This window comes from Neofelis nebulosa, chromosome 13, assembly GCF_028018385.1.
Source record: "Neofelis nebulosa isolate mNeoNeb1 chromosome 13, mNeoNeb1.pri, whole genome shotgun sequence".
Lineage (NCBI taxonomy): Eukaryota > Metazoa > Chordata > Mammalia > Carnivora > Felidae > Neofelis > Neofelis nebulosa.
Window position 1 is genome coordinate 37,351,406 of NC_080794.1, and position 27,286 is coordinate 37,378,691.

Sequence of the window (27,286 nt, forward strand, 5' to 3'; positions counted from 1 at the left end):
TATATTTAGTAGGTATTCAAGAAGATATTTTCTACTGTCATTGTCTTTGCCAAACCATGGCCTAGATCTTGTCATTGTGCAGTCAGACCCTTCCAAACCCATCATTCCCTGCCTGAGCCAAGACAACACATACAAGTATTCCAGCACCAGTGCAAAGATGAATAACCAATAAGCATAAATTCAAGAGAGTGAAATACCAGGTACGAACAGACTGCAACAGACCAGAGAAGGTGCATTTTTCTAGAATGGATGTTGGCTTTATCGAAAATCAGCCAAATGCTTCTCTTCCAGTTTCATTTCAATGATGGTTTCACCTCACTGACAATCTTGTCTTTGCTTGCCCCCATTAATGATTTAAGACTTCGCTTTCCAAGCAAAGTGATACATAAACAAAGGCAGAGGAAAAGTTATGGTAAAATACTACTTAGGACAAGACATTGTCCCAAAATATGCATCTTCCCCATCCCCTGGCTCCCACCCCAACCCAACAGCCTAAAATAAGACTGTGTAAAACTAAACTAAAGCATTCCAAATTGCACTTTTCTTTTACCTCTGATGCCTGAAAAAACTGTCCCATCACCTGTCAGAAGTATTTCATTTCTTTTCAAGTACAGTATGTTATTTCTATTACTAGTAAAATATGAAAAAGCCTCTAATGATTTCCTGCAATCTCCCATTTTCATGAGTTTTGTTTTCAACCGTCAAGAACAGGAGCACCTGGGTGGCTCAGTCAGTTAAGCCTCTGACTCTTGATCTTGGCTCAGGTCATAATCTCACACGTCAGTGAGTTCGAGCCCTACATTGGGCTCTGCACTAATGGCCCAGAGCCTGCTTGGGACTCTGTCTCTCCTTCTCTCTGCCCCTCCCCTGCTTGTGCTCGCTCTCTCTCAAAAAATAAATAAATGTTAAAAAAAAAAAAATGAATGAAGGCAGAGCCATATTTTATCACTAACTGCAAAATAATAGTGGCCGTATTTTGGCAAGATATCTTGTCCCAGGCTTGTTCTCAAACCCCAATTTTTCTGATATTCATGCTAATTATAAAATCAGCACAATTTACTTACAAGTGCAATGCTCTTTATTTTTCATTCAATAATTTTTATTAAAATATTCTGTAATAAGGCATAAATAAAACTGTTAAAGAAATCATTGTTTGTCTTTCAAGTTAATGAATGTATACCACAGAGAAATATAAAATTAGTTTTGGATGTATTCTGAAATAAAAGGAGGTTAAGTGTAAATTCAAGTTCATTATGATCTGTATCAGCTGAATCTTGCTATATGGAGTGCTAAAGTTGCAATCAAATTTAATTGAAAAATGAACTTCACTTATTAACAGAAGATTACAAGTATGAGCTATAGGTATATTTAATTTGGGACTCTCTTTTTCTTGAATTTAGTAAACTCATTTTTTTAAGTGTTTATTTTTGAGAGAGAGAGAGAAAGAATGAGAATGAGCAGGGGAAGGGCAGAGAGAGAGGGATACAGAGGATCTGAAGCAGGCTCCACGCTGACAGTAGTGAGCCCCATGTGGGGCTTGAACTTACGAATCGAGAGATCATGACTTGAGCCAAAGTTGGATGCTCAACTGACTGAGCCACACAGATGCCCCTAGTAAACTCATTTTAAAAAAGAAACAAACATTCGTTAGAAAATATTCGAGTAGCTAGAAATTCAATAGGATTGACTATTAACTAAAAATGACATAGTTAGTATATCTTGAGGGTCTATTAAATATGAGCATCACATCTAATCATAAAGCAGGAAGTTGTGTTGGGTGGAATAAAAGAAAATTAAACTAAACTCTAAACACCATGTAGGTGTCAGCAAAGTTTTTCCATAAAAGGCAAGGTGTCCATATGGTGTCCGTCACAACTACTCAACTCTGGCACTGTGGCACAAAAGCAGTCAGTGCATAAACAAATGAGGATGGCTGTGTTCCAATAAAAATCTTATTTATGGACCCTGACATCTGAATTTTATATAATTTTTACATGTCCTCAAGTATTGCTCTTCTTCTGATTTTTTTGTCAACCATTAAGAAATATGAAAAACATTCACAGTTTGAGGGCCATGTGCAAAACAGGTGGCAGGACATATTTGGCCCTCGGACTGTAGTTTGCTGGCCCCTGCTCTAAGCGTTTACAATCTCACATATGGGGTAAAACTATCTCCTTTGCCAAACAAAAACTCTTTTTCATCTCCTCTTCTAAAATCTGATTCCTGTAAAAAAAAAACAGTTTTAGTCAGTCCAGAAAAGCTTCCTGAGTGGTTGCCAGGGACAGGAACATTGCTCAACACTGGGGAGCACATGACAGGTCTCTGCACAATCAAAGTAAGGAGAGGGGGAAGAGCGTCATCAACCATTAGGGAGGATGTAGTATCTGTACATGAAGAATGAGTAGAATTTGCACAAAACAAGACTGCAGTTAAGAGAAAAACAGAGATAAGGACAAAACCTTAGAAAGTAGCCCTACAAGGCAGTGAATGTTTAAAAAAAAAAAAAAAAAAAGTAGATCCACTGGCACAGTAGACACCAGGAGAGCCAATTGCCACTGAAGCCAAGAGAAGAGAACATTTGAAGGAGAAAAGCGCTTAATACTCTCAATGTGGTTACTGGAAAAAAGTAAAAGTGGGTCAAGGCACTGAACAAAGAGGGACTACTGGTGACCTTTACAGTGCTGTTTCAGTTCAACAATAGAGGTGAGAGATAGGTTTCAGGGAATTACATAGGGAATACTTTGAAAGGGATGACAGCAGGGAGAATGAAATGAAATGGAACTCTCATTTCTTAAAACAAAAGCATTCTAATGAAAGATGCCACAACCTTCCTAGTAGCTTGTTCTAATATGAAACATTCTAATCAGAAAATTGCTCCTTATGTTAAATTTTTATGCCCTTTGAAATCAAATGGCCCAATTTTTGCAGTAAGATCAACAATTAATAAAAGCTGCATCTATTCTAAACACTGAAACAAAACACAGCTAAGATTTCAACTCTTCTCGAAGGTGGTTATTAAAAATACAGCAAATGGCTAGCGTCCTATTCCCCTCCTATGTGCATGTCTGTCTTTCCTACATTTAGAAATTTTTATTCTGACAGTTTCAGAGCAAAGTTATAAGAATAATAAAAAGAATTCCTGGATACCTTTTATCCTCCTTTTTTTTTTTTATCATCTACTTTAAGAAAAGCATTCTTTAGCTGAATTTTCTGTTTTGTTTTTTTGTTCTTTGTAATGTAGCTATTGCCAACAAATTTCAGTCATTCAGTTTAATAACTGCTGGGGCCCAAGTACTTTAGTTAATTAAGGCTGTCCGTTTTGTTGTGCATGATGCAGTCATAGGTTGTAGGAAAGAAAAGTACGATATAAGCTCACTTCACAAAACTCCTGTTTCGAATTCACGTGTCTTTCATCAGCTCTGCTCCATTTGCACTCTTCTCTCCTGGGACTTGGGACTAGATGCACGTTGGATCTTCTCGCTCTATCCAACAGGTCTCTTATCCTCTCAGCTCTAATTTTTACCTTTCCTTCTGTCCATGCAACGTTCTGGAGAATTTCTTCTGACCTTCCAGTACACTGCATCTCTTTCTCTCTGTCTATGTTACTGCTGAGCTCCTAATTTCAATTACTGCATTTTCCAGCTCTAGCATTTCTATTTGGTTTAAAAAACTGCTATGTCACTTTGCTTTTGTAACAGTTCCCAATTACCTGATAACATTTTAAGCTTGGCTTTTATTCCTTTGAACACAGGAAGCATAGTTGTTTTTAGTCTGAGTCTGATGACTCCAGCATGTCGTGTCTGAGTTTTGGATGTCTGTTTGCTTACAGAGAGTGGTCTCCTCGGATGCCTCGCTATCTCTGTGTACTGGCCATTTTGGGGGGGGAAAGTTCCTTGGAGGGATGTTAGTAGGTGGAGGGTGATGAAACTGTCTTCTGGAGAGGATTTTTCTTTGCAACTCCCAAGTGCCTGGGGGCAACACCAGAGTAGAGCCTCCTTCATCCAAGTTCAAGAACAGTCTCTCTATTGTCTCCTTTTAGAATCTTTTTTTTTTCAATTTTTTAACTTTTTTTTTTTTTTTTTTTTGAAGTGGGGAAGGGGCAGAGAGAGGGAGACAGAGGACCCAAAGCAGGCTCCACTCTGTGAGCTCAGAGCCTGATGTGGGGCTCGAACTCGTGACTATGAGATCATGACCTGAGCCGAAATCAAGAGTCGGCCACCTAACGGACCGAGCCATCCAGGAGCTCCCTCCTTTTAGAATCTTAATTTTTGCACTGTTTGAGGATCCTCTGTGTCATATTTTCCCCTCATATTTTCTATCTCTTCACCTTTGCCATTTTCTTAACTCTATCTTCCAATCCTTAATTGAATGTGTGTGTGTGTGTGTGTGTGTGCGAGTGTATATAATTTCCACGGATTCTCTTATTCTCTAAATGACCTTTTCCACATCTTAACTTGACGAGTCAAATTCTTCAGAAAGTTGTATGTTTGCTCCTCTAACATGTTTCCTACTTCACATGATTATCACGAATAATGTGACTGCTTTCAATGCTATGGACAAAATTATTACAAACTATCTGTGTGTCCAAGGGAACTGAACTTAGTATCATAAGTGTATAAGCATAAATAGCTTAGAGAGGAAGTGATGTCTGCTTAGTGATTTTACTTACCTAAATAAGATTAAAATTTCAAGTCACAGAAGAAAAAAAACGTCAAATCACAGAGACAGCAGTTAGTAAAAACAACACCATACTTAACGGTGGTAATGAGAGAGAATAACTTTAGGCCACATTCAATTTGCTGTTATTTATCCTGATATAATAGTGCAGGGGAACAAGTAGTGATAGACTCTCAAGGAAAGTCTTTCTGAAAGAGCAGTTTTGAAGAAAAAAAATTCTAAACAGCCATGTGACTAAGAAGTAATTTTCAATTACAGTATATAATATGGCTGAATACTGAGCTGGATAATGAAAGACACAATGTTTTCTTCTTTAGAAATAATAGTTTCTAAATATTAGTCTTTCTTTGTAGTCATTAATACATATAAAATTTAAGGACGTTCTTTAAGAACGTTCCATGCCCAACGTGGGGCTTGAACTCATAACCCTGAGATTAAGAGTTGCATCATGCTCCACCAACTGAGCCAGCCAGGTGCCCCTCGTATCTTTTTTTTTTTTTTTTTTTTTAATTTCTACATAGTTCCCAGTCTCACATCTCTTCCCTAGAAAAAAACAAAAATGAATTCAGCTTTTCAATAGTCTTCTAATACTTTGAAACAAAGTAATCATTCAAAACAAGAATGTTCACTGAGAGTGTTTAAGAATTTAATTGTGCATTTGTTACCTAAGGAGAAACTAAAGAGTTGGCCAGGGAGGGACATGGGGGATATGTTCTACTTTTTGACCTTGTTAGTAGTTACACTGTTCATGATTATTTGTTAAATGTATATGTATGTTTCATGCACTGTTCTATGTATATGTTTTACCAAAAAAAGATAAAATATTTTTAAACAGCTTCCTTAAGTAAATTAAATAAATCTCTCATTTAAATTTATTCATTCTAACTGTCCTTTTTTAAAAAGAGGTTAAGGGACAGAGATGGAACAAAAGCAAAAATGAATGGAATATTTGAGTTACTCTCATTTATACCTTTCAAGAAAAGCTTCAATGATGCTAGACAGATTTAAAACATATTTTCAAAAATAAAACCACTTTTCAAGTAAAATATTAAAAACCAATATGGCTATTTTTGAGAGAGAGAGAAAGAGAGAGAGAGAGAGAGAATGAATGAATATGGGAAAAGAGAGAATCTTAAGCAGGCTCCATGCCCATCATGGAGCCCTGATGGAGGGCTCGATCTCATGGTCCTGAGATCATGACCTGAGCTGAAATCAAGAGTTGGATGCTTAACGTCCTGAACCAATACAGTTACTTTAATGGCACCAATTCCCTCTTTCTCTAAAGATTCCTATATATAAAATGGAAAAGGCACAAATTCATCTCCTTTTTACTTGGTTTATATTTTCCAGGATTTTCAAGTGTCTGAAGAAATGGCACTGTGATGATGTCCTTTGATTCTGGACCTATAGAACTTTCTTTCTATTCTTTCCCAAATACTGTGTCAACTGTGCCTTTATTTGTATGGCATCACCTCCTCTACTAAGTACAACCTAGGACTCTAATATCTCCTCTTCACTGCAGTCAGAAGCTATGCTTTCGAACAGTTAATACTGTACTCCTGTTCAATCTGCTGAGAGCACAGTCTTGGAATAATGATTCTACTGCTTAATGTAGGTTCACAGGCCCCCCAAACAGACTGCCATTAAGACCACTTCTCTCTCTGGGGCTGGCAGTTTCTGACTGTTCCACTTGCGAGGGAGCAGTTATTTCTGGCAGTATAGTATGTCTTTAGGTCAGCATGATTTCTCCAATTACAAGTTTATCACTGCCTTATAGATAAACAAATAGCATCTTTGTTCCTATCTCTTAGATTAGAAATAGAAACTGTCTGAGGGGACATTACCCTGTGAATTTGGCCTCAGTCATCTTCATGAGTACATGCTCCTTTCAGAGCTATCTGTCCATCTTCATAAAAACCCATCACAACTACATATGCTCCTTTTCTAATCTGAAAACCACAGGAGAATGATTCTTTTACTTGTCAGTTCTTTCAAAGTCCTTCTGCAGGTAAAATTCTTATTTTAGTTATGAATAACCCAATACTGGTCTATTACAGCTGCAACAACTCTCAAAAGAGCCGTACAAAAGAAAAATGTGGCTTCTACCTCCAGAAGACATTAAAGACTTTTTTCTTTCTTATTAAGGCACCCAGAACGCATAATATTACACCAGGCCAAAAGGACCAATTCCCTTCATGGAGGAGAAGAGCAGGTGGCTGTTACTTATTAAATTCTCAGAGCAACGTGCGATGGCTTGCTTTCTCCTTTTGTTTCTCTTTGAATAGTAGATGAAGCTGATTTTTTTCCAAGGCTGCTTCTCACCACCCGCATTCCTGATCCTTGACCTAAGCAGCTGTTAATATGCTACACACATATGCTTGGGCTCCTGAACCACCAATGCAGTTAATCTTTCGGTTTTCTCCACGTCAGTTCCTATCTTGTTAGTGAAATTGAAGTTTTTTTTCTTTCTAAATGTAATCATTTTATCTGATACAAAAACTACATATACAATTCTTTGGTTTTTTGGAATCTTTTTTGTCCCCAAAGGTGTCGGGGCCCATGGGTTCTTATGTTCTAATTGAGAAAGGCATGTTCATTCATGGAAATTCCAAAAGGTGGGCTACCATAGCTACTTCTGCGTTTAGGGGTGGGTAATTGTTGGAGGCCACATATTACCTTTATTCTCAAAGAAAAGTGAATTCCTTTGATTGAGTATAGGTGAAAGATTATATTTTCTGCAGCTAATAATTAGAAAGTAAAATATTAGTGTATCAAAAGACACTTTGTTCTAACTATCTGTGTTCAAAGGAACTTTTCCATACCTGTAACCCGCCCCCACCATTTTATATTATAATTGCCTATTAACAGTCTGTACCCCTCAAAGACAGGAAGCTCCTGGAAGACAGGGATTGTATCATAATGACTGTTTTATCTGCAGGGCACATGGTCTGGCAGATGGTATATAGCCAATAAGTATTTCTGCTGGTGTTGGTGTTACATTCAATTCAACGTCTAATTCTTAATTAGCCACAGTTTTAGACTAACTGGCATACACCATTGCCCCAACATTTATGAAACAACTTCTAATCAGACATTATTACAGTTCAAACAGATACGCCAAACTGCAAAAACCTAATGATATCTACCTAAACACTGAGCTTCTTTATGGGAGGCAGCAGAGACAATGCTAACTTGTGATTTGAATCTTTTTGCTCTCATTTCAGACTCAGCTACTAACGATCGGTAACCTTTGGCCAGCCACTTTAATTATGTTGGATCTTGTGCCCTTAGAAATTAAAGTGGGAAACTGGATTAAGTAGTCTGTAAGTCCCTAGCTGAGCCCAGCTTTGAGACTGTGATGAGGCACCAACCAGTTAGGGTACTACTAACATAGCAAGCCCTTGTTAACACTAGAGGGAGCTGCACCCATGCCATCACTGGGGTGGATAGGAAGATTTCAAGGCAAAGCATCTTTAAATTGGAAGATGGACTTTTCAGAATGAGAGGAATTAAGTATTAGGTGAGACACCCATACTGTTCATACAGCCACTGCACAGGCTTTCTGCCATGACCTCCCTCTTGCTGATGTCAAAGTGCTTCACACTTGACTTTGATCAGCATACCGTCTGAGCTCTAATTTGGATTCCAAAAGAACCAAGACAGCTTGAGTCATTCCTACAGATTTCTTTCCCCATTCAGTCTACTTTTCTTTCTTAATCAAACTAACAACAATGACAAAAAAAGCAAAATAACTAATGCTATTATTGGAAAAGGCCCAGAAAATGAGATAGAGGAAGAAAAAGATTCATAACACACTGAAGATGTGGCCTGGGAAAATCAGTAAATGGCTGCAGAATTCATTAGTAGCTTGCCACTCAAACCAAAGCTACCATAGCTACTTTGAAAACAAGAAAAGTACTCAGAAAGAGGAAAGATATCAAGGAAAGAAGGAATCGACACAGCTCTATAAACTGTAGAAGCCTGAATGGCTGCCTATGAGTGGATGCGGTCATTGCCCTGTTGGGTTCTGTGGTATGAAGTCTGCAGGTGCTGAAGTGAGGTCATGAATTAGAGGTAACTGGATCACATTAGGCATCTGGCAAGAAAAGTGCCAAGTGACCAGATATGGCAATGGAGGATGAGGTGGGGAAGGAAAAAGAAACAGCATTTTTATTTTTTATTATTATTATTTTTTAATGTTTATTTATTTTTGAGACAGAGAGACAGAGCATGAGCTGGGGAGGGGCAGAGAGAGAGGGAGACACAGAATCTGAAACAGGCTCCAGGCTCTGAGCTGTCAGCACAGAGCCCGATGCGGGGCTCGAACTCACGAACTGTGAGATCATGACCTGAGCCAAAGTCGGATGCCCAACCGACTGAGCCAACCAGGTGCCCCGAAAGAGCATTTTTAAAGCTAAAGTTTATTCTGAAGTTATATACAGACTCTCTTCCCAACTCTAAAAACCATCCAATGGCTTTGAAAATGTATGACCTAAACCCCTTACAGAACAAGTGAAATGAAGAATTAAAAACCTCTCCATTGTATCAATTTGTTTGTGTTTGCCCAGAGGCACAATGACATGTTAACCTGATAGAGAGGGTATAAATCATGGATATTACAGAATGTGGTCTGTAGGAGAAAGATAAATGCAATCCTGAAGAACCCTTTTTATGGGAATTTCACAGATTACTTTAACACTCAGGAAAGCAAAACCTCAACAGTCAGAGACAGACTGCCTACTTTTCAGACAGAGGCGATTCCTGAGTAAAAACAAATTACAAAACAACTTTAGAGAGCAGTGAGTGAAAAGTCTATTAGAACAAAACAATTCTTTTTCACTTAAAAAATGCAAACTCAGACCTCCAGAGGTAAAATACAAAGTAAAACTCACCACATTAAAATCAACTTATTGCTACGGGTCCAAGTAGTTTAGATACTTGTTTCTTAAATCATCAATTTCAAGTACTCTAATAAGAGACATCACAGCCTTGACAGATTCAAAAAGATTTCCCTTTTCCTTTAGGACATTAGTTTTTTGTTTTTGTTTTTGTTTTTGTTTTTTAGCCAGCCTTTCAATCAATGATCCTTATGGGAAGCATGAGAAAAATGTACTTTACTGTTAAAAGGAGAACAACTTGTTTTCCTCTCTTATTTTAGGATACATGCCAAAGAATTTCCAATTCACCTGCTATGTACTGACCTTTAAAATGTTTCGGCCATCAAATGATTCTCTTTCCTTGAAGATGTATTTGCCATCCGCTGTGTAGAGATTGTACCTGCCTTCAGCTGTAAATATTTCAAAGACAATATTAGAAGAGAAGCTTGGGTTATATACGTTTGTTTTCTTTTGGGTTTCTACAGGTATAGCTAGCAAAATGTATTACCTGGAAAGTGGTACAGTGGGAGGGAAAAGCAGCAGGCTGAGTCAAGAGGCCCGGTGTCCAGTTTCAGCTCTGTTATCAACTCCATACACATTTATTCATTCAACACTGTCCAAGCACTCGAGGTAGGTTATGTATGTCATTAGCCATAGTCTTTTTTTTTTTTTAATTGAACTATAGTTGACATCAGTGTTGTATTCGTTTCAGGTGTACAACACAGTGACTCGACAATTCTATACATTACCCAGCGTTCACCGTGGTAAGTCTAGTCACCATGTGCCATACGCCATCTGTCATACAACATTATTACAATATTATTGACTATATTCCTTCCCCATGTTGTACTTTTCATCTCTGTAAATTATTATTTTTTTAATATTTATTTATTTTTGAGAGAGAGAGAGAGCGCAAGAAGGAGAGGGGCAGAGAGAGAGGGAGACACAGACAAGTATCCAAAACAGGCTCTAGGCTCTGAGCTGTCAGCACAGAGCCCGATGTGGGGCTCAAACCCACAAACCGTGAGATCATGACCTGAGCCGAAGTTGGACACTTAACAGACTGAGCCACCCAGGTGCCCCTATTTTATAACCAGAAACTTGCACCTCTTAATCCTCTTCACCTATTTTGCCCACCCCACCTCTCATCAAACCCTCTGGCAACCACTGGTTTGTTCTCTATAGTTATTAGTCGGCTTCTGTTTTTTGTTTTTTAGATTCGACATATAAGTAAAATCATTGTGGCATTTGTCTTTCTCTGTCTGATTTATTTCACTTTGCATAATACCCTCTAGGTCCATGTATGTTGTCACAAATGGCAAGAATTCATTCTTTTTTATGGCTGAGTCATATTCTGTTGTATATGTATATACAAGTAGACACACACACACCCCCACATTTTCTTTATCCATTCTAAAAAAAAGATAAGAAATAACAAGTGTTGGCAAGGACATGAGGAAAAGGGAACCCTCATGCACTGTTGGTGGGAATGTAAACTTGGAGCAAAAGGATGGAGGTTCCTTAAAAAATTAAAAATAGAAGTACCAAACAATCCAGTAATTCCACTTTTGGGTATTTACCCAAAGAAAACAAAAACACGAATTCAAAGATATATACACCCCTATGTTTATTGCAACGTTATTTACAATAGCCAAGATATGGAAGCAGTTAAAATGTCCATCAACAGATGAATGGAGAAAAAGGTGTGGGGTGTGTGTGTGTGTTTGTGTGTATACAATGAACCATATTCTTAAGCAAATTATGTCTCTTCTATGGACCTCAGTTCATTTACACAGTTACAGGTTAAGATTAGGTATCTCCAAAGGTTCCTTGAAGTCTAAAAGCCCAAGATTTTGTGTAAGCTGCATGCCTTTTAAAATATGTAAAAAAAAAAAAAACAAAACAAAAAACATACAAAAACTCACATTAAGTAGTCAAAAGTGCTGGCAACGCTGATTTGGGTTGCAACCAACATGATGTGGGTTGATTTAAGGAAACCCCCCCCCCTGCAAATGAGAAAGCCCCCTTCAGTTCAAAGGTATCTTTACAGACATTCTACACAGAAATGCAGCAAATCTATGACCTTAGCCTCATCAAAGCTATGCTCTAACTCCTTGTGTTAATTTAGCATGCTTATTCCGAAGGACATCCTTGAAATATAGCAGGAAAGAGGATTTCAAAGGGAAGGGATGACAGGTAAGAAAGAGTGAAACACCTGATTCCTATCCCCTTTTCAAGTAAAAATTCATCATACAGAAGAATCCAAGGTATAGAAAATTCAAAGCATCCTTAAGAATTATTTAACCCTCGGAATATTTTCTAAGATATTTACCCTTTCCTGCCTACCAACAGACACTCAAAAGTATTTGTATTGCCACTTTTGAATATGCTCTTTTATTGTATACAGCTATGGAAACTACCAAGTCAGAACTGGTAAAATATGTCCAGAGCGCTAACTCCACGTGCATAATATAAGTTAGCTAGCCCACTGGAATTACACACTGGTAACTTCTAACGACAAAGTATTCACTTAATCAAAGATCAATGACAGGTTCAAAATCTGTAAGTAGCACTAGCCATCAGGGAAATGCAAATCAAAACTAAAATGAGATACCACCTCACATCAAAAATGACAGCAATAATCAAAAAGATAGTAACAAATGTCAGCAAAGAAGGAGAGAAACTGGAACCTTCACACACTGCTGGTAGGAATGTAAAATGGTGCAGACACTTTGGAAAACAGTCTGGCAGCTCCTCAAAAAGTTAAACACTGGTTTACCATATGACCCGAAATTTCACTCTTCAGTATATACCCAAAAGAAGTGAAAATATATGCCCACACAAAAACTTGTATGAAAATGTTCACAGCGGCATTAATCCTAATAGTCAAAAAGAAGAAACAATATAAATGTCCGTCAACTGAGAAATGGATAAATAAGATGTGGTACATCCATATAGTGGATGATTATTTGGCAATAAAAAGGGAATGAGGCATGATACATGTTATCACATGGATGAATCCTGTATGCATTATGCTAAGTGAAAAGAAGCCAGTCACAGAGGATCATATATTGCATGATTCTATTTATACAAAATATCCAGAGAAAAGGCAAATTTATAGGACAGAAAGTGACTGATGGTGTGTAGGACTGCAAGGTGAAGGAGTCACACCGCCAATGGGGTTTCATTTTGGAGTGATGAAAAGTGTTCTAAAATTGATCGTGGTAATGGCTGCGTAACTCTGACTATACTAAAAATCACTGGATTATATGCTTTCAATGAGTGAATCATACAGTATGTGAATTTATCTCAATGAAAGTGTTATATTCAAACTATCTCTAAGTAAGAAAGGATAACTATACCGTGAACACAGAACATTTTCTTACATGAAGCTCTGGTGCTAACTGAATATAAATCTGGATCCACACAATTTAGAAGATACAGGTTCCTGCATAATTCAACTCTTACATGTCAAAAGGTTCGTTAATAATGGAGCATGGTAAGAGCTCCAAAGAAAGATTTAAGGACTAGGACATTTGCAGAACGGACTACTGATGGTATTAAATGTCTCATAAAATACCGTCTGTACCTGCACAGTCCAAATCAGTAGCCACCAGCCATATGTGATTAATTTAATTAAAAGTAATTAAAATGAAAAGTTGACTTTCTCGGTCTCACTAGCCACCTCCAAGTGCTCAATAACTACATGTGGATGGTGGCTACCATACTGGACATTATAGATACAGAATATTTCTATCATCATAGGAAGTACTATTGGATGGTGCTGGATACAATGTATCTTCTGAACCAACGAATCTATTGTATACTCTAGAGCTCTAAAATTCTGTCTTTACATAGTGATGTTAAGATATACATCACATCAGACGATCTAACTGTGTTTCCAAACTTAAAACTGACCATCCAGAAGAAAATAACTATCAAAAACTCCTTTAAATGTTTGCTCTGGACAAGGTACATACATTTATAAATATGAAGTATTCCAGAAATTTTTTTCCTGAAATTCTACATATTCTTCTGCAATACTATTATCCAAATGAAAGAAACGCATTCCATCAGAACAAGAGCAAGCACAGAGCTTTGGATTCTATGAACTACCCAAATAAGAGTCTATAGGCTTTGACTGAGTCATTTGAGCCATTTTTGATCTCAGTGTTCCCAAAAGTAAAATAGTGACTTATTTAGAAAAACCTTAAATAAAATAGGATCTAACATCACAAAACGCTAGAACTAAAAATTAGCCAACTACATATCTCTTAGTCCTACAATGGCTCTAACCAAATGGGCTTAATATTAAATGACTTCCACTTGGGATTTTTGGTATATATCTGAGATAAAGAAAAGATGCACAGATGATCTTGAACAAGGGGGATAAGGGACAACAACCCCCATGCTGTTGAAAATTCATGTGTAACTCTTGACTCCCCTAAAACTAAATTACTATTGTTGACTAAAAGCCTTACTGATAATATAACCAATTAATACATATTTTGTATATTATATGTATTATATACTGTATTCTTATAATAAAGAAAAAAGAAAATATTAAGAAAATCGTAAGGAACAGGAAATACATTTATAGTATATACTGTATTTATAGAAAGAATTCCGTGTGTAAGTGAGACCCACACAGTTTAAACCATGTTGTTCAAGGATCAACTGTACTTTGACAAAAAATAGGACACACAAACTGTCCTAAAGTATAAATCTACAAATAGTTTATGGGGTCAAGTCCTGATGGAGATCTCCTCTTCCAACCTAGACTTTCTAAAACCAAGGTCAGGGTCCTAAGCAAAGGAAATAAAACCCATTTCAAATACTTGAATTTGTGGCTCCTGATCAGACAGATGCTGAATGTGCTAGAAAAGCTTTCACTTGCTGGGGAGAGGCAATGGGAAGAAAAGAAGAATCCTTTTTAAATGTAGATTACTGTCCCAAATCAAGGGTTAAAACAAGGCATTTGTATATAAAGGCTCAGAATCCATGTGGAAAAATTATTACTCTAATTCAAGGTTCCTCAACTGTGGTGATACTGACATTTCTAGATACTTCTTTATTGAGGTAGGTTGTCCTGTACACTGTAGGGAGTTAAGCAGCATCCCTGGCCTCTAATCACTAGATGCCAGTAGCAAAGCACCCTCAACTCCTTAAATGTGACAACCAAAAATGTCTCCAGACAATCCCAAATGTCCTCAAGGGGGGCAAAATTGCCCCTATTTGAGAACCACTGGTCTAACCTTTACTTTTACTAGCTAATCTTTCTTCCTTCTTTCTTCTTTTCAAAAAAAGTCACCAAATATTGCATGGGACACACTTATACTTTTATTTATTTTTATTTTTTTAAAGTCCCCTCATTTATTTGAAGGGGCAGAGGGACAGAGAGAGAGAGAATCCCAAGCAGGGTCCGCACAGTCAGCATGGAGCCCAACGCGGGGCTCAATCCCACGAAGATCATGACCCAAGCCAAACTCAAGAGTTGGACACTTAACTAACTGAGACACCCAGGCACCTCTGGGACACACTTATATTAAAATAATTATTCACTGTTTACCTAAATTCACCTGGGCATCCTGTATTTCTATTTGCTAAATCTGGCAATGCTATGGGCAACAGAAATCAAAGATCTAGAATGTCATGGTCCCATGCTAGATATGTCTCTGCCCACTTCCACTGTGCTCATCAAAACAAGTCAAAGGTTTGTGCTCGCTTCGGCAGCACATACACTAAACTTGGAACGACACAGAGAAGATGAGCACGGCCCCTGCGCAAGGGTGATGCGCAGATTCGTGAAGCTTCCATATTAAAACAACAAAACCAAAAAACAAACAAACAAAAAAAAACAACTCAAAGGTTCAAAAAAAGATATACCAGAGGCTCTTTGATAGCCCATTTTGTTTGAACCCCAGGGATATCATAAGGCCTTACTGATCACAAACTATGCTATAGTTCTATGTGGGACTTACCATTGGGGTCCTTCCTGAATAGAGTGTTCATGACTGTAGCATGGAGTTTCACACTATTCCACTCTTTCACTATTAGTCCAGATGCCTGAAAACGTTCCAGCACTCGATCGACTAATTCTTGCAGCCTGGAGCAATTGAAGACAGAAGTATAAAAATCTTAGTAAAGTCCTAAATCCCTGATTACTGATTGAACATTTACAGAGTATCTGCTCTGGGCCAATCACTGTACAAGACCGTGCGTAAGAGGACGGAGAGAAAAGGCACGTGGTGCTCACAGCCTTATGGAGCAGATGGAGATGGAAACCAATAACTGCAATATATCATGGTGAGTGTTAAGGGAGGGATCAACCGTACATGGAGAGGGCCAGGTTTTCACAGGAGGTTTAAACATGACCTTGAAGCTTAGCATCTTGGGACAGGGCTCAAGAAGCCAGGCTCAACAGAGACATGCCTAAAAGGAAGCGCCTTACTGCTTCATCCCGTCACAGAACCTAAAGCTACCAGGTGGGCAATATGTTTCTGCCAGGATCAAAGAAGGTCTGGCACAACTCTTAAGACATTTGCTCACTGGGAAAGAGCACGCACTGTGAAGATCCCCGTAGCCTTGGACACCATCTCAGTGTTTCACTGAGGCTGAAGCATAGTACCCATGAAGACAACTATAGGAAAATCCATGGGCTGCGTGACCATTCCTCATGTGGACTCCAGGTAGCTCGAAGCAGTAAGGGTTCTGCAGTGGTTGTGTTCTATCTCGGCAACGGCCGTTCACTCTAGCACCTCCACCAGAAACAATGCTTGCACAGAAGTTTTCATTCTATGCAGGTGTTTTGCTCAACAGCTTGAAGAACTTCCTTTAACACTTCTTGTAAGGCTATTCTAGTGGTGATGAACTCTTCGGCTTTTGTCTGTCTGGAAAACTCTTTTCTCTCTCCTTCAGTTCTGAAGAACAGCTTTGCTGGTTGTGCCGACAAGAGGGGTCAGCATCCCAGCAAGTGTGTGGTGAGCAGGCCTCGGGAAGCAGCCATCTTCTGTGACCACCCACTCATCTGATGGGAAAATGCAGCCTGTGGTTTCTACATCATGTGCCAAAATGTCCACTCTGAGACTGAGGCAGCTGTCACTGGACATGTGCCGAGTCCATATCAAATGACAGAGCAGTGCACCTGGTGGCAAGTGCAGGGAGCAGCCTGCACCTTCAACCCTTCCTCAGCCACCTCTGAGATTAGTGCTGATCCTGACATCCCTGGCCCAAAATAATCACCCATTCGTCACTAGCGTACTAATGAACAAGAGACTTCACATTTTTTGTATTTCACATTTTTAGATGTGCCGGTAAGAGTCTTTTGGGTCAAACATCACCTCTTTTCCTGAATACAAGTAGCCCTGAGAAACTTAGAGAGTTTGGGAATCTTCCATTGCTTCTTGGGCCATGGCCCAAGTGTAATGGCCCACAGTGTAAGCACTGTGGCCAGTGAGCAGAGCTAGACAGGTTCGCTTTATGTGAGATATGGGCCAAACCCACCTGTGTGGCCCATTTTGTGGCCCATCTTGCCTCAGGCAGAATACTCTGGCTACAGCAACTCAGTTGCTTGAGGTCTGTCTCCAAGTGGATGGCAGCCTCTAGTACCCCTACCCTCCAGTGACCTTTCACTCGTTTAGACGTGGGCAAAACAACTCTTTTTGCTTGCACTGCATACACTGCAGCAAGAGGAAGCTACGTCCCCCAGAAACTGATTCGGGAACACAAACAATTATCTTCCCTTTCATGGTTTGCAGGTTCCAAAGTTCCGAACGAATCTTCTTAAAATTCTAAGTTCGGGGCGCCTGGGTGACTCAGTCGGTTAAGCTTCTGACTTCGGCTCAGGTCATGATCTCGCGGTCTGTGAGTTCAAGCCCCGCGTCGGGCTCTGTGCTGACAGCCCAGAGCCTGGAGCCTGTTTCAGATTCTGTGTCTCCCTCTCTCTGACCCTCCCCCGTTCATGCTCTGTCTCTGTCTCAAAAATAAAATAAATGTTAAAAAAAAATTTAAAAAAATTCTAAGTTCTTTATCTTGTGTTTTTTTTAATGAAATACTATCCATGAACCAAAAAATATTTGTAAATGAGTAAACCATAGTTAACATTATTATTTATAATAATAATAATAATAATAATAATAAATTATAATCATAAATACTCACGTCCCCTCCACCAAACTTCAGAACTAGAACACAGGGCTGGCACTAGGGTGAAGCGAGTGAGGAAATTACTTTGGGCACAAAATTTAAGAGGGTGCCAAAAAATGCAGTAACCTAACTAAATCATACAGTTTATTTTTTTATTAATTTATTATTTTAAAGTTTATTTATTTTGAGAGAGAGAGAGTGAGCACACGTGTGCAAGAGTGGGGGAGGTGCAGAGAGAGAAGGAGAAAGAGAGAATCCCAAGCAGGCTCCATGCTGTCAGCACAGAGCCCAATGTGGGACTCGAACTCAAGAACCACGAGGTGATGACCTGAACAGAAATCAAGAGTTGGACACTTAACTGACCAAGCCACCCAGGTGCATCCATGTGCACTGGATATAGCTATAGCAGAGAATGAGGGAAAAAGAACAGTGGAGATGAGCTTGATGTAAGTAGTGGTTGGACCATCAGAAGCCACGGAGATTTGAAAAAAGAGAACGATGTGGTCAAATGTCCATTTCTGAAAGCTGACTCTAGCAGAGTAGAAAACACTTTAGAAGGAGAAGAGACCAGAGGTACAGAAGTCAACTAGAGTGGTAGTATCAAGCACTATTCTAAGCACTTGAGATCTGTTAACACGTTTAATCCTCGCAATGAATTATTATCCCCATTTTACCAATGAGGAAACTGAGGCACAGACAAGTTATAAAACTTGACCAAAATCATATTAACTAATTGGTGGCAGACCCCAAATCAGAATCCATGCCGTGTGGCTTCCGAGTACGTGCCTTAAGGACTGCGCTATAAAGGGGGAAAGGATGAAAACAACTTTGTCCCCACATTCCTAAAGGGAAAATAAAAATCTATTCACACTGCACAGAACTCTAATTTTACAGTTAGCTGATTCAATTAATTGTGCATGTGGATCTCCAAGCAAAGACCTACATTATTTTGGGTCTAAAGTTTCTGATTAACTAACACCATGACAGAACAATAAGGTTTTGAAATACTTCTGAACGCTACAACATAACTTAAGTCTGAATATAACCAAGGACTTCAAAATCTACCTCAATTACAAATCACAGCAGAATGATGCCCTTCTTTTCTCTCCCCTCTATTAAAGAAAAAGAAGTGAATAGGGAGTTCAACTAGACAGAAACAGGGAGCAAGAAATATTAGAGGAAGGAAATTAAACAGACTAAATGAAAGAAACCAATTTCCAGCTCTGTCTTTCTGGAAAATTAAGATTTCTGTCCAATTCAAGACTTATTAGGACTTTGAAGGAACTGAAGTCCTTTAAAAAGTTCTAGTCTAACCTCTCATTTTATGCAAGAGGAGTAAAGCACAGAAAGACAGACTGAGCTGCTCCCAGTCAGGACAGAGACCAGAATCCAAGTCGGTTCTGCTGTTATCAATTCACTGTGCATTCCACAAAGGCTGGCTCTTTATCTTATCCCCTGTTTCACCCTGGCACCTAAATTAATGCCTAATTGACACATAATCAGTTCTCAGTCAAGAGCTGTTGCACGCACACACAATTCACAGATGACAAATATTCTGGAGTTCTATTAAAAGAATTTAAGGGTACTTGGGTACAGTCACTAAATTTCAGGTTGATGTCATACATACCGCGTTGGACAGTATGTCCATATATTTCTAAAAGTATAGCCTCCTGATTCTTTCTTCATTGATCCTTTCCTGGTTGACTATGAATGAGTCACAAAGCTGCTCTATGCCTTTCTTCCTCATAACAGAATTAAAAATAATATAGGGTTGCTATGTGAAAAATGATGTATTATTCTTAAGCAGCTTTATCATTTAGACAGTGCTTTGAATTTGAAAACAGAAGCCAGTTATTAATGCCTTAAATCTAAGCTCTTAGTTTAAAAGGCCTGTAAGCGCTCCAGAGCTCAAGCATTCCAGAGGCATCTTTACAGATATGTATTTGTATTGCAGGAAGATCACCGACTTCCTAGAAAGTACAAATTCCAGGCTTTTGTTTGGGATTTTTTTCCAGTTTAATTCAGTCCCATAGTTAGTATTTCCTGAGAGATTACTGCATACAGGCATTATGCTGGTCTCTACGAAAATGAAGAACCACACGAGGGGCGCCTGGGTGGCTCAGGTGGTTAAGCATCCAACTCTAGATGTCAGCTCAGGTCATGATCTCATGGTTAATTAGTCTGGGCCCTGTGTGGGGCTCTGCGCTGATGGTGCAGAGCCTGCTTGGGATTCTCTCTGCCCCTCTCTTTCTCTCACTATTTTTCAAAATAAATAAATAAATGAACCTTAAAAAGAAGACTAAGCAAACAGCCCTTTGTATTAAGGAGCTTATAATCTACTGAGGTAACTATAAAGAAGACTCTGATAATGACACAAGCAGACAAGGTGCTTCAGGTAATTTAAACGTGGAAGAGAGTATAGCTGCTTTGGGAACAGAACAGGCTGTTAGGAGGATGGGCTCAGGACAAGAAGCTAACTGTACTCAATTCATCTTGTGTATCTGCTGAATGAGTGAACGACTTAGGTGAGTAACATTCACTAAACATCTATGAACCTGAATTTTAAAAGTCACTGGATATACAGTGCTGAATAAGAGTACTCCCTGCCATGAAGAATCTTATAGTCTATTTAAGAAAAGGAAAAAAAGGGGCACCTGGGTGGCGCAGTCGGTTAAGCGTCCGACTTCAGCCAGGTCACGATCTCGCGGTCCGTGAGTTCGAGCCCCGCGTCAGGCTCTGGGCTGATGGCTCGGAGCCTGGAGCCTGTTTCTGATTCTGTGTCTCCCTCTCTCTCTGCCCCTCCCCCGTTCATGCTCTGTCTCTCTCTGTCCTAAAAATAAATTAAAAAAACGTTGAAAAAAAAAAGGAAAAAAAAAAGATAGCAAAAAGGAAAAAGATGAGGAGTAACATGAGAGAAGTTTTAGTCACAAGACACAACACTAACAAAGACCCAAAGAATCATCAATAAGCAGTGAAGTTGGCTAGGGCTGGGGGTAAGTAAGTGCAAAGCAGTGGAAGATCAAGTTGAAATATTAAGTTGGTTTCCTACTGGAAGATCTTGAATGCTAGACTGAAGAATATTAATTAATTCAAAAGGTATGTGGGACACCTGGGTGGCTCGCTCAGTTGAGCGTCAGACTTCGGCTCAGGTCATGATCTCGCAGTTTGTGGGTAAGAGACCCATATCAGGCTCTGTGCTGACAGCTCGGAGCCTGGAGCCTGCTTCAGATTCTGTGTCTTCCTACCTCTCTCAAAAATGAATAAACGTTAAAAAAAAAAAAAGAGAGATAAAATGATGGTAGATGTTTTCTTTCTCTCTCTCTTTTTTAAGGTTCTTATTTAAATACCAGTTAGTTAGCATACAGCGTAATATTAGTTCCAAGTGTAAAATATAGTGATTCAATGCTTCCATACGTCACCCAGTGCTCATCACTGCAAATGTATTTTACTTCCCATCACCTATTTTACCCATCCCCACCACACAACTCCCCTCTGGTAACCATCACTTTGTTCTCCATAGGTAAGAGTCTGTTTCTTGGTTTGCCTCTATTTTTCCCCTTTGTTCATTTGTCTTGTTTCTTAAATTCCACCTGAGTGGAATCATATGGTATTTGTCTTCCTCTGACTTATTTCACTTACCATAATACCTACTCTCTAGCTCCATCCATGTCACTGCAAATGGCAAGATTTCATTCTTTTTGGCAGCTGAATATTATTCCATTGTGTGTGTGTATGTATGTATGTACGTGTACACACATACATCTTTATCCATTCATCAATCAGTGGATACCTGGGCTGTTTCCATAATTTGGCTATTGTTGACGATGCTGAAACATCAGGGTACATGTATCCCTTTGAATTAGTATTTTTGTATTATTTGGGAAAATACCTATCAATGCAATTTCTGGGTTGTAGGGTAGTTCTATTTTTAACTTTTTGAGGAACCTCCACACTGTTTTCCAGAGTGGTTGCACCAGTTTGCATTCCCACCAACACTGCAGAAGGGTTCCCTTTTCTCCATATCCTCACCAACACTTGTTGTTTTTATGTTGTTGAGTTTAGCCATTTTGACAGGTGTGAAGTGATATCTCATTATAGTTTTGATTTGAATTTCTGATGGGAAATTTCTAAGCAAATAACTCCTATGGCATATAGGTTATGCCTCAGGACAAATGCAGTTTTATTTCATGGGATCTACAGGCACTGACATAAAAGTAATTTCTAGGTTACGTGTTATGAGAAGAATGAACTGTCAACCCACGTGTGTAATGTGGTCCTGTCTGTGTAAAACAATATGCATAGTACATGATGCCTCTCAGCATTATTTGTCCTGTGTACCGTCTACCGGGTGGGAGGGTCAGGGCAGGGGGTAAGGAAGCCAGTTAATTTTCACTTTACCCATCTGTAAGCCTTTACATTCATAAGAGAAAACAATGTAAAGAAAAGAAGCTTGGCTGTGAAAGGAAGATGACAAGCCAAAAGATATGCCAGGCTGCACAGCTGTGGATTTTAACTCTTAACTGCACACATACATACACTTGTCTCATCTTCTTTTCACCAAACTTCTCAAAAGAGCAGTCTGTGTCCAAGACCTCTGTCTTTTTTTAATTTTTCATTTATTTTTGAGAGACAGAACAAGAGTGGGGGAGGGGCAGAGAGAGAGAGGGAGACACAGAATCTGAAGGAGGGTCCAGGCTCTGAGCTGTAAGCACGGAGCCCGACGTGGGGCTCAAACTCATGAACCGCGAGATCATGACCTGAGCTGAAGTTGGGTGCTTAACCTAACCGAGCCACCCAGGCGCCCCTGTCTCCAATTGTTCTTAATCCCCTTTTCTGCCCCAGCATGAACACGAGCTTCACAGTCAGAGCCAGGTCAAATTATAATTCTACCACTTACAAATACACACTAATTACTGCTGACCCTAACCTGACCAAGTAAAGGTGGACAGGTAGAACACTTGCCTGTTATAGCCACATTACTGAAAAGGAAAATCAGATAAGCTAAAGGGAAAAAAAATCACTTGCCATCTGGAAGGAACCACTGATAAGATTTTTATGTATTGAGATTAAGGGATTTATCTCTCTCTTGCTCTCTCTTCCACTTCCGAGGGGGAGAAAAGTAAACGTGTATTTATAAATTGTTTTGTAAACTGTTTTCATCACATAATACTCTATATAGTGAATATCTGCCATTTTTCCAAGACACAATTTTTAGTCGATCCCTAGTATTCTCTATTCTACAGTGTTCTATAGTTTATTTCCCACTCTTCTGTTTGTGATATTTACATTGCTTCCAGTATATACTATTACAGGCAATACTGTAATAGATCTATCTTCCACATACAGTGAACTGTCCACATATGTGATTAATTCCACCAGAAAAATTCCCATAGGGAGAATTAGCAAGTCCAAGGAGTATAAAATAAAACTCTTGGTATAAAGTGCCAGCTTGCTTTCTGAAAAGCTTTTCCTAATTTATACCTTCAGCAGCAGTGGACTTCTCATGTCATTTATCAAACATCTACTTAGTTTTCTTCTATTTTTTAAAATTTATGTTTTCTTTTAATAGTTTAGTGCTTAGGTAGATTTCAGGTCCTTAAAATAAGGGTCATTTTACCCATTTTTGTATCTCTTATGGTGCCTAAAACAGTGTCTAAACAGTGTCTAGAACTAACAATTTGTTAGTACTGAACTACTTATTTTGGGGTATTTATCTTTTGTCCAACCACTTATTACACTGATTAGCACTTTTACTGTTTCCTTATCAATTTTAGAGCTTTTTTTTAGTAGACTATAATGTTATCCTCAATGGCAATTTTTGTCTTCATCTGTCTTCTGTTTTATAGCTTAGGATTTAGCATGAACTTTCCGAACAATGTGTTTAAGAGTGATGGTGGTTACATCTGCTTTATTTCTGAATATAATGGCAATAACAAACCCAGTAAATTACCATTCAATAGGATTGTTGGTTTCTGCTTTAAAATTGTTATTTATCACATTAGGCAATATCTTTCTGTTTTCTGAAAGTTTTTAATGAAAAAAAAAACAGGCTGAATTTCATCAGCAGGCTTTTAGGCATGTATTTAGACATTTTTAAATTTGATCTATTGAGTTGGATGTTATTAGATTTTCTGGTCTTACTTCATCTTTGTGTTCCTGAGATAAACCAGCTTAGTCATAATGGATCCTATTCATTGGACTCCTACACACCACCTTCAGAAAACTGCCAAATCCAGCAGATTTTACTCTTCTTGCATCCATGTACCAATTCTCATAGCTCTATTCTAGTTCAGGCCTTGTTTCTCACCTGCATTCCTGTAATGACTTTTAACTACTTCCCCCTCCTGCTCCTGGATCTTCATTTCAATTACATATGTAGTCTGTAATTTCATTAAGTTTATATAGAACATTTGGAGAGAACTGACATCTTTATGAAATTAAGTCTATCAATGAACATGAGCAATCTCTCATGTATATATAATGTAATTGATAAGTTACAATTATACTGTAACATAATTATTGAGTATAATTTATAATTTTCTGCAAAAAGGTCTTATACATACTTTATTATAGTTATTTCCTAAGTACCTACGAGTTTTGTTGCTACCATAAATGGATGGTGTCTTCTTATTTATTTTTCATTTCCTCATTGTTACTGCTCTAACCTGGCTACCTACTTTCATCTCTAGCCTAGATTGCAGTATGACCTGATTTCCCCACTTGCATTCTTTCCCCCCTAATCCATTCTCCCACACATGACCTTTTTAAAAATATCATGTCATTATATTGCTTAAAACCTTTCGGTCCACCTAGGGAAAAAAAATACAAATTCTTTACCAACTGTCTAAACCTTGTGTAATCTGGTCTCTGCCTCTCTGGCCTCATTTCCCTTGTTTATCTTCCTGGTCTTCTTTAAGTGCTGAAACACACTAGGCTCTTTCTCAAGGTCTTTACACTTGCTCTTCTCTCTGCCTCATACACTCTTACCACAATTCCTTTATATCCTTTAAGTCTGAACTCAAATGTCAATTCCTTACAGATGCCTTCCCTGGCCACTGCATCTAAAAGTAGGTCCCCCTATGTCATTCTTCTTATCCTCCTGTTTGTTTCTTTTGTAGAATCTATTATAATTTATAATTATTCTATTTACTCTTTTGGTCTGTTTCCTCTTTAGGCAGCTACACCCGGATCTGGAGGATCCAAGAGGGCCCCACTCACATGACTGGAGCCTTGGTGCCAGCTGTCAACTGGGGACACCTAAATTTTTTTCCTTGAGGTCTTTTTTCCAGCCAGAGAGTTTGGACTTCCCTAAATAGCAACCAAGTCCTAAGAGGTTAACTTTGAAAACAAAAGAGCTGCAAAATCTCTTAAGGCCTAGCAATGACAGATTTACAAATCATTCCTGTCCCATTCCATTAGTCAAAGCAAGTCACAGGGCTGGGTATCTTTCATAAATGACATTTTCTGTCATTTTCTGTTTGTTGCTGCTATACAGAACTATACTAATTTTATAGCTAATCACTTTGTTAAACTCTCTTATTTCTAGTAACTTGGTCATTGTAGATAATAGCCTTGCTGTATTTCTGGTCAGAAAATGTGATTTGTAAGATACCAACTCACTGAAATGTATTAAGCCTTACTTTACAGTCTACTGTGTGATCAATTTTTTTCAGCTGTTGCGTATACCTGAAAAGAATATGAATTATCTAATTGCTGGGTGTATAATTCCAGAAATGACTTATTGCATTAAACTTGCTCATTGTTTTTATATTTGCTTACTTTTTAATTTACATCCAAGTTAGTTAGCATATAGTGCTATAATAATTTCAGGAGGAGATTCCAGTGATTCATCCCCTATGTATAACACCCAGTACTCATCCCAACAAGTGTCCTCCCTAATGCCCCTTACCCATTTAGCCCATCCCCCTACCCACAACCCCTCCAGCAACCCTCAGTTTGTTCTCTGTATTTAAGAGTCTCTTATGTTTTGTCCCCCTCCTTGTTTTTGTATTATTTTTGCTTCCCTTCCCTTATGTTTATCTGTTTTGTCTCTTCAAGTCCTCATGAGTGAAGTCATATGATTTTTGTCTTTCTCTTAATTTCACTTACCATAATACCCTCGAGTTCCATCCATGTAGTTGCAAATGGCAAGATTTCATTCTTTTTTGATTGCCGAGTAATACTCCATTCTATATATATACCACATCTTTATCCATTCATCCATCGATAGACATTTGGGCTCTTTCCATACTTTGGCTATTGTTGATAGCACTGCTATAAACATTGGGGTGCATGTGCCCCTTCGAAACAGCACACCTGTATCCCTTGGATAAATACCTAGTAGTGCAATTTCTGGGTTGTAGGGTAGTTCTATTTTTAATTTTTTGAGGAATCTCCATACTGTTTTCCAGAGTGGCTGCACCAGTCTGCATTCACACCAGCAGTGCAAAAGAGATCCTTTTTCTTTGCATCCTTGCCAACATCTGTTGTTGCCTGAGTTGTTAATGTTAGCCATTCTGACTGGTGTGAGGTGGTATCTCATTGTGGTTTTGATTTGTATTTCCCTGATGATGAGTGATGTTGAGCATTTCTTCATGCGTCTGTTAGCCTTCTTCTTTGGACAAGTGTCTATTCATGTCTTTTGCGCATTTCTTCAATGGATTACTTGTTTTTTTGGGTGTTGAGTTTGATAAGTTCTTTACAGATTTTGGATTCTAACCCTTTATTTCATAGGTCATTTGCAAATATCTTCTCCCATTCCGTCAGTTGTCTTTTAGTTTTGCTGATTGTTTCCTTCTCTGTGCAGAAGTTTTTATTGTGACGAGGTCCTAATAGTTCATTTTTGCTTTTGTTTCTCTTGCCTCTGGAGATGTGTTGAATAAGAAACTGCTGCGGCCAAGGTCAAAGAGGTTTTTGCCTGCTTTCTCCTCGAGGATTTTGATGGCTTCCTGTCTTTCGTCTAGGTCTTTCATCCATTTTGAGTTTATTTTTGTGTCTGGTGCAAGAAAATGGTCCAAGTTCATTTTTCTGTATGTTGCTGCCCAGTTTTCCCAGTACCATTTGCTAAAGAGACTGTCTTTATTCCATTGGATGTTCTTTCTTGCTTTGTCCAAGATTAGTTCACCATACATTTGTGAGTCCATTTCTGGGTCTTCTACTCTGTTCCATCGATCTGGGTGTCCATTTTTGTGCCATCGTTGTTTTTTTTAAACTTGTTAATTGTTAAAATCTTCTGTGTCAGGGGCCTGGGTTAAGCTGTCAGTTGGTTAAGTGACCAACTCTTGATTTCAGCTCAGGTCGTGATCTTACAGTTCATGAGTGAGCCTCTCATTGAGCCCTGTGGGAGTCTCTCTCTCTCTCTCTCTCTCTCTCTCTCTCTCTGCCCCTCCCCCACTCGCACAGGCACATTCTCTCTCTCAAAAAAAATAAGTTAAAAAAAAGCTTCTGGGGGCGCCTGGGTGGCGCAGTCGGTTAAGCGTCCGACTTCAGCCAGGTCACGATCTCGTGGTCCGTGAGTTCGAGCCCCGCGTCGGGCTCTGGGCCGATGGCTCGGAGCCTGGAGCCTGTTTCCGATTCTGTGTCTCCCT

At 38.8% G+C, this 27,286-nt stretch overlaps 1 protein-coding gene and 1 non-coding gene across 10 annotated transcripts in view; one reads left to right on the forward strand and one right to left on the reverse strand.

The window, feature by feature from the left end:
• ASCC1 (activating signal cointegrator 1 complex subunit 1) overlaps positions 1-27,286 on the reverse strand; it is a 108,610-nt gene that overhangs the window by 16,719 nt on the left and 64,605 nt on the right. For 7 of the 9 annotated variants that reach the window (XM_058696639.1, XM_058696636.1, XM_058696642.1 and 4 more), the window contains exons 8-9: positions 15,536-15,660; positions 9,879-9,964 (exon numbers count right to left, since the gene is read on the reverse strand). In XM_058696639.1, coding sequence (XP_058552622.1) covers positions 9,879-9,964; positions 15,536-15,660 — 211 coding nt within the window. Of the gene's footprint in view, positions 1-1,228; positions 2,224-9,878; positions 9,965-15,535; positions 15,661-27,286 lie in introns of those variants that run through there. The other 2 variants (XM_058696638.1, XM_058696640.1) reach the window with 2 other exon arrangements.
• LOC131494225 (U6 spliceosomal RNA) lies at positions 15,272-15,378 on the forward strand. The gene has a single exon (XR_009253270.1). It is a non-coding gene; the product is annotated as a U6 spliceosomal RNA (small nuclear RNA).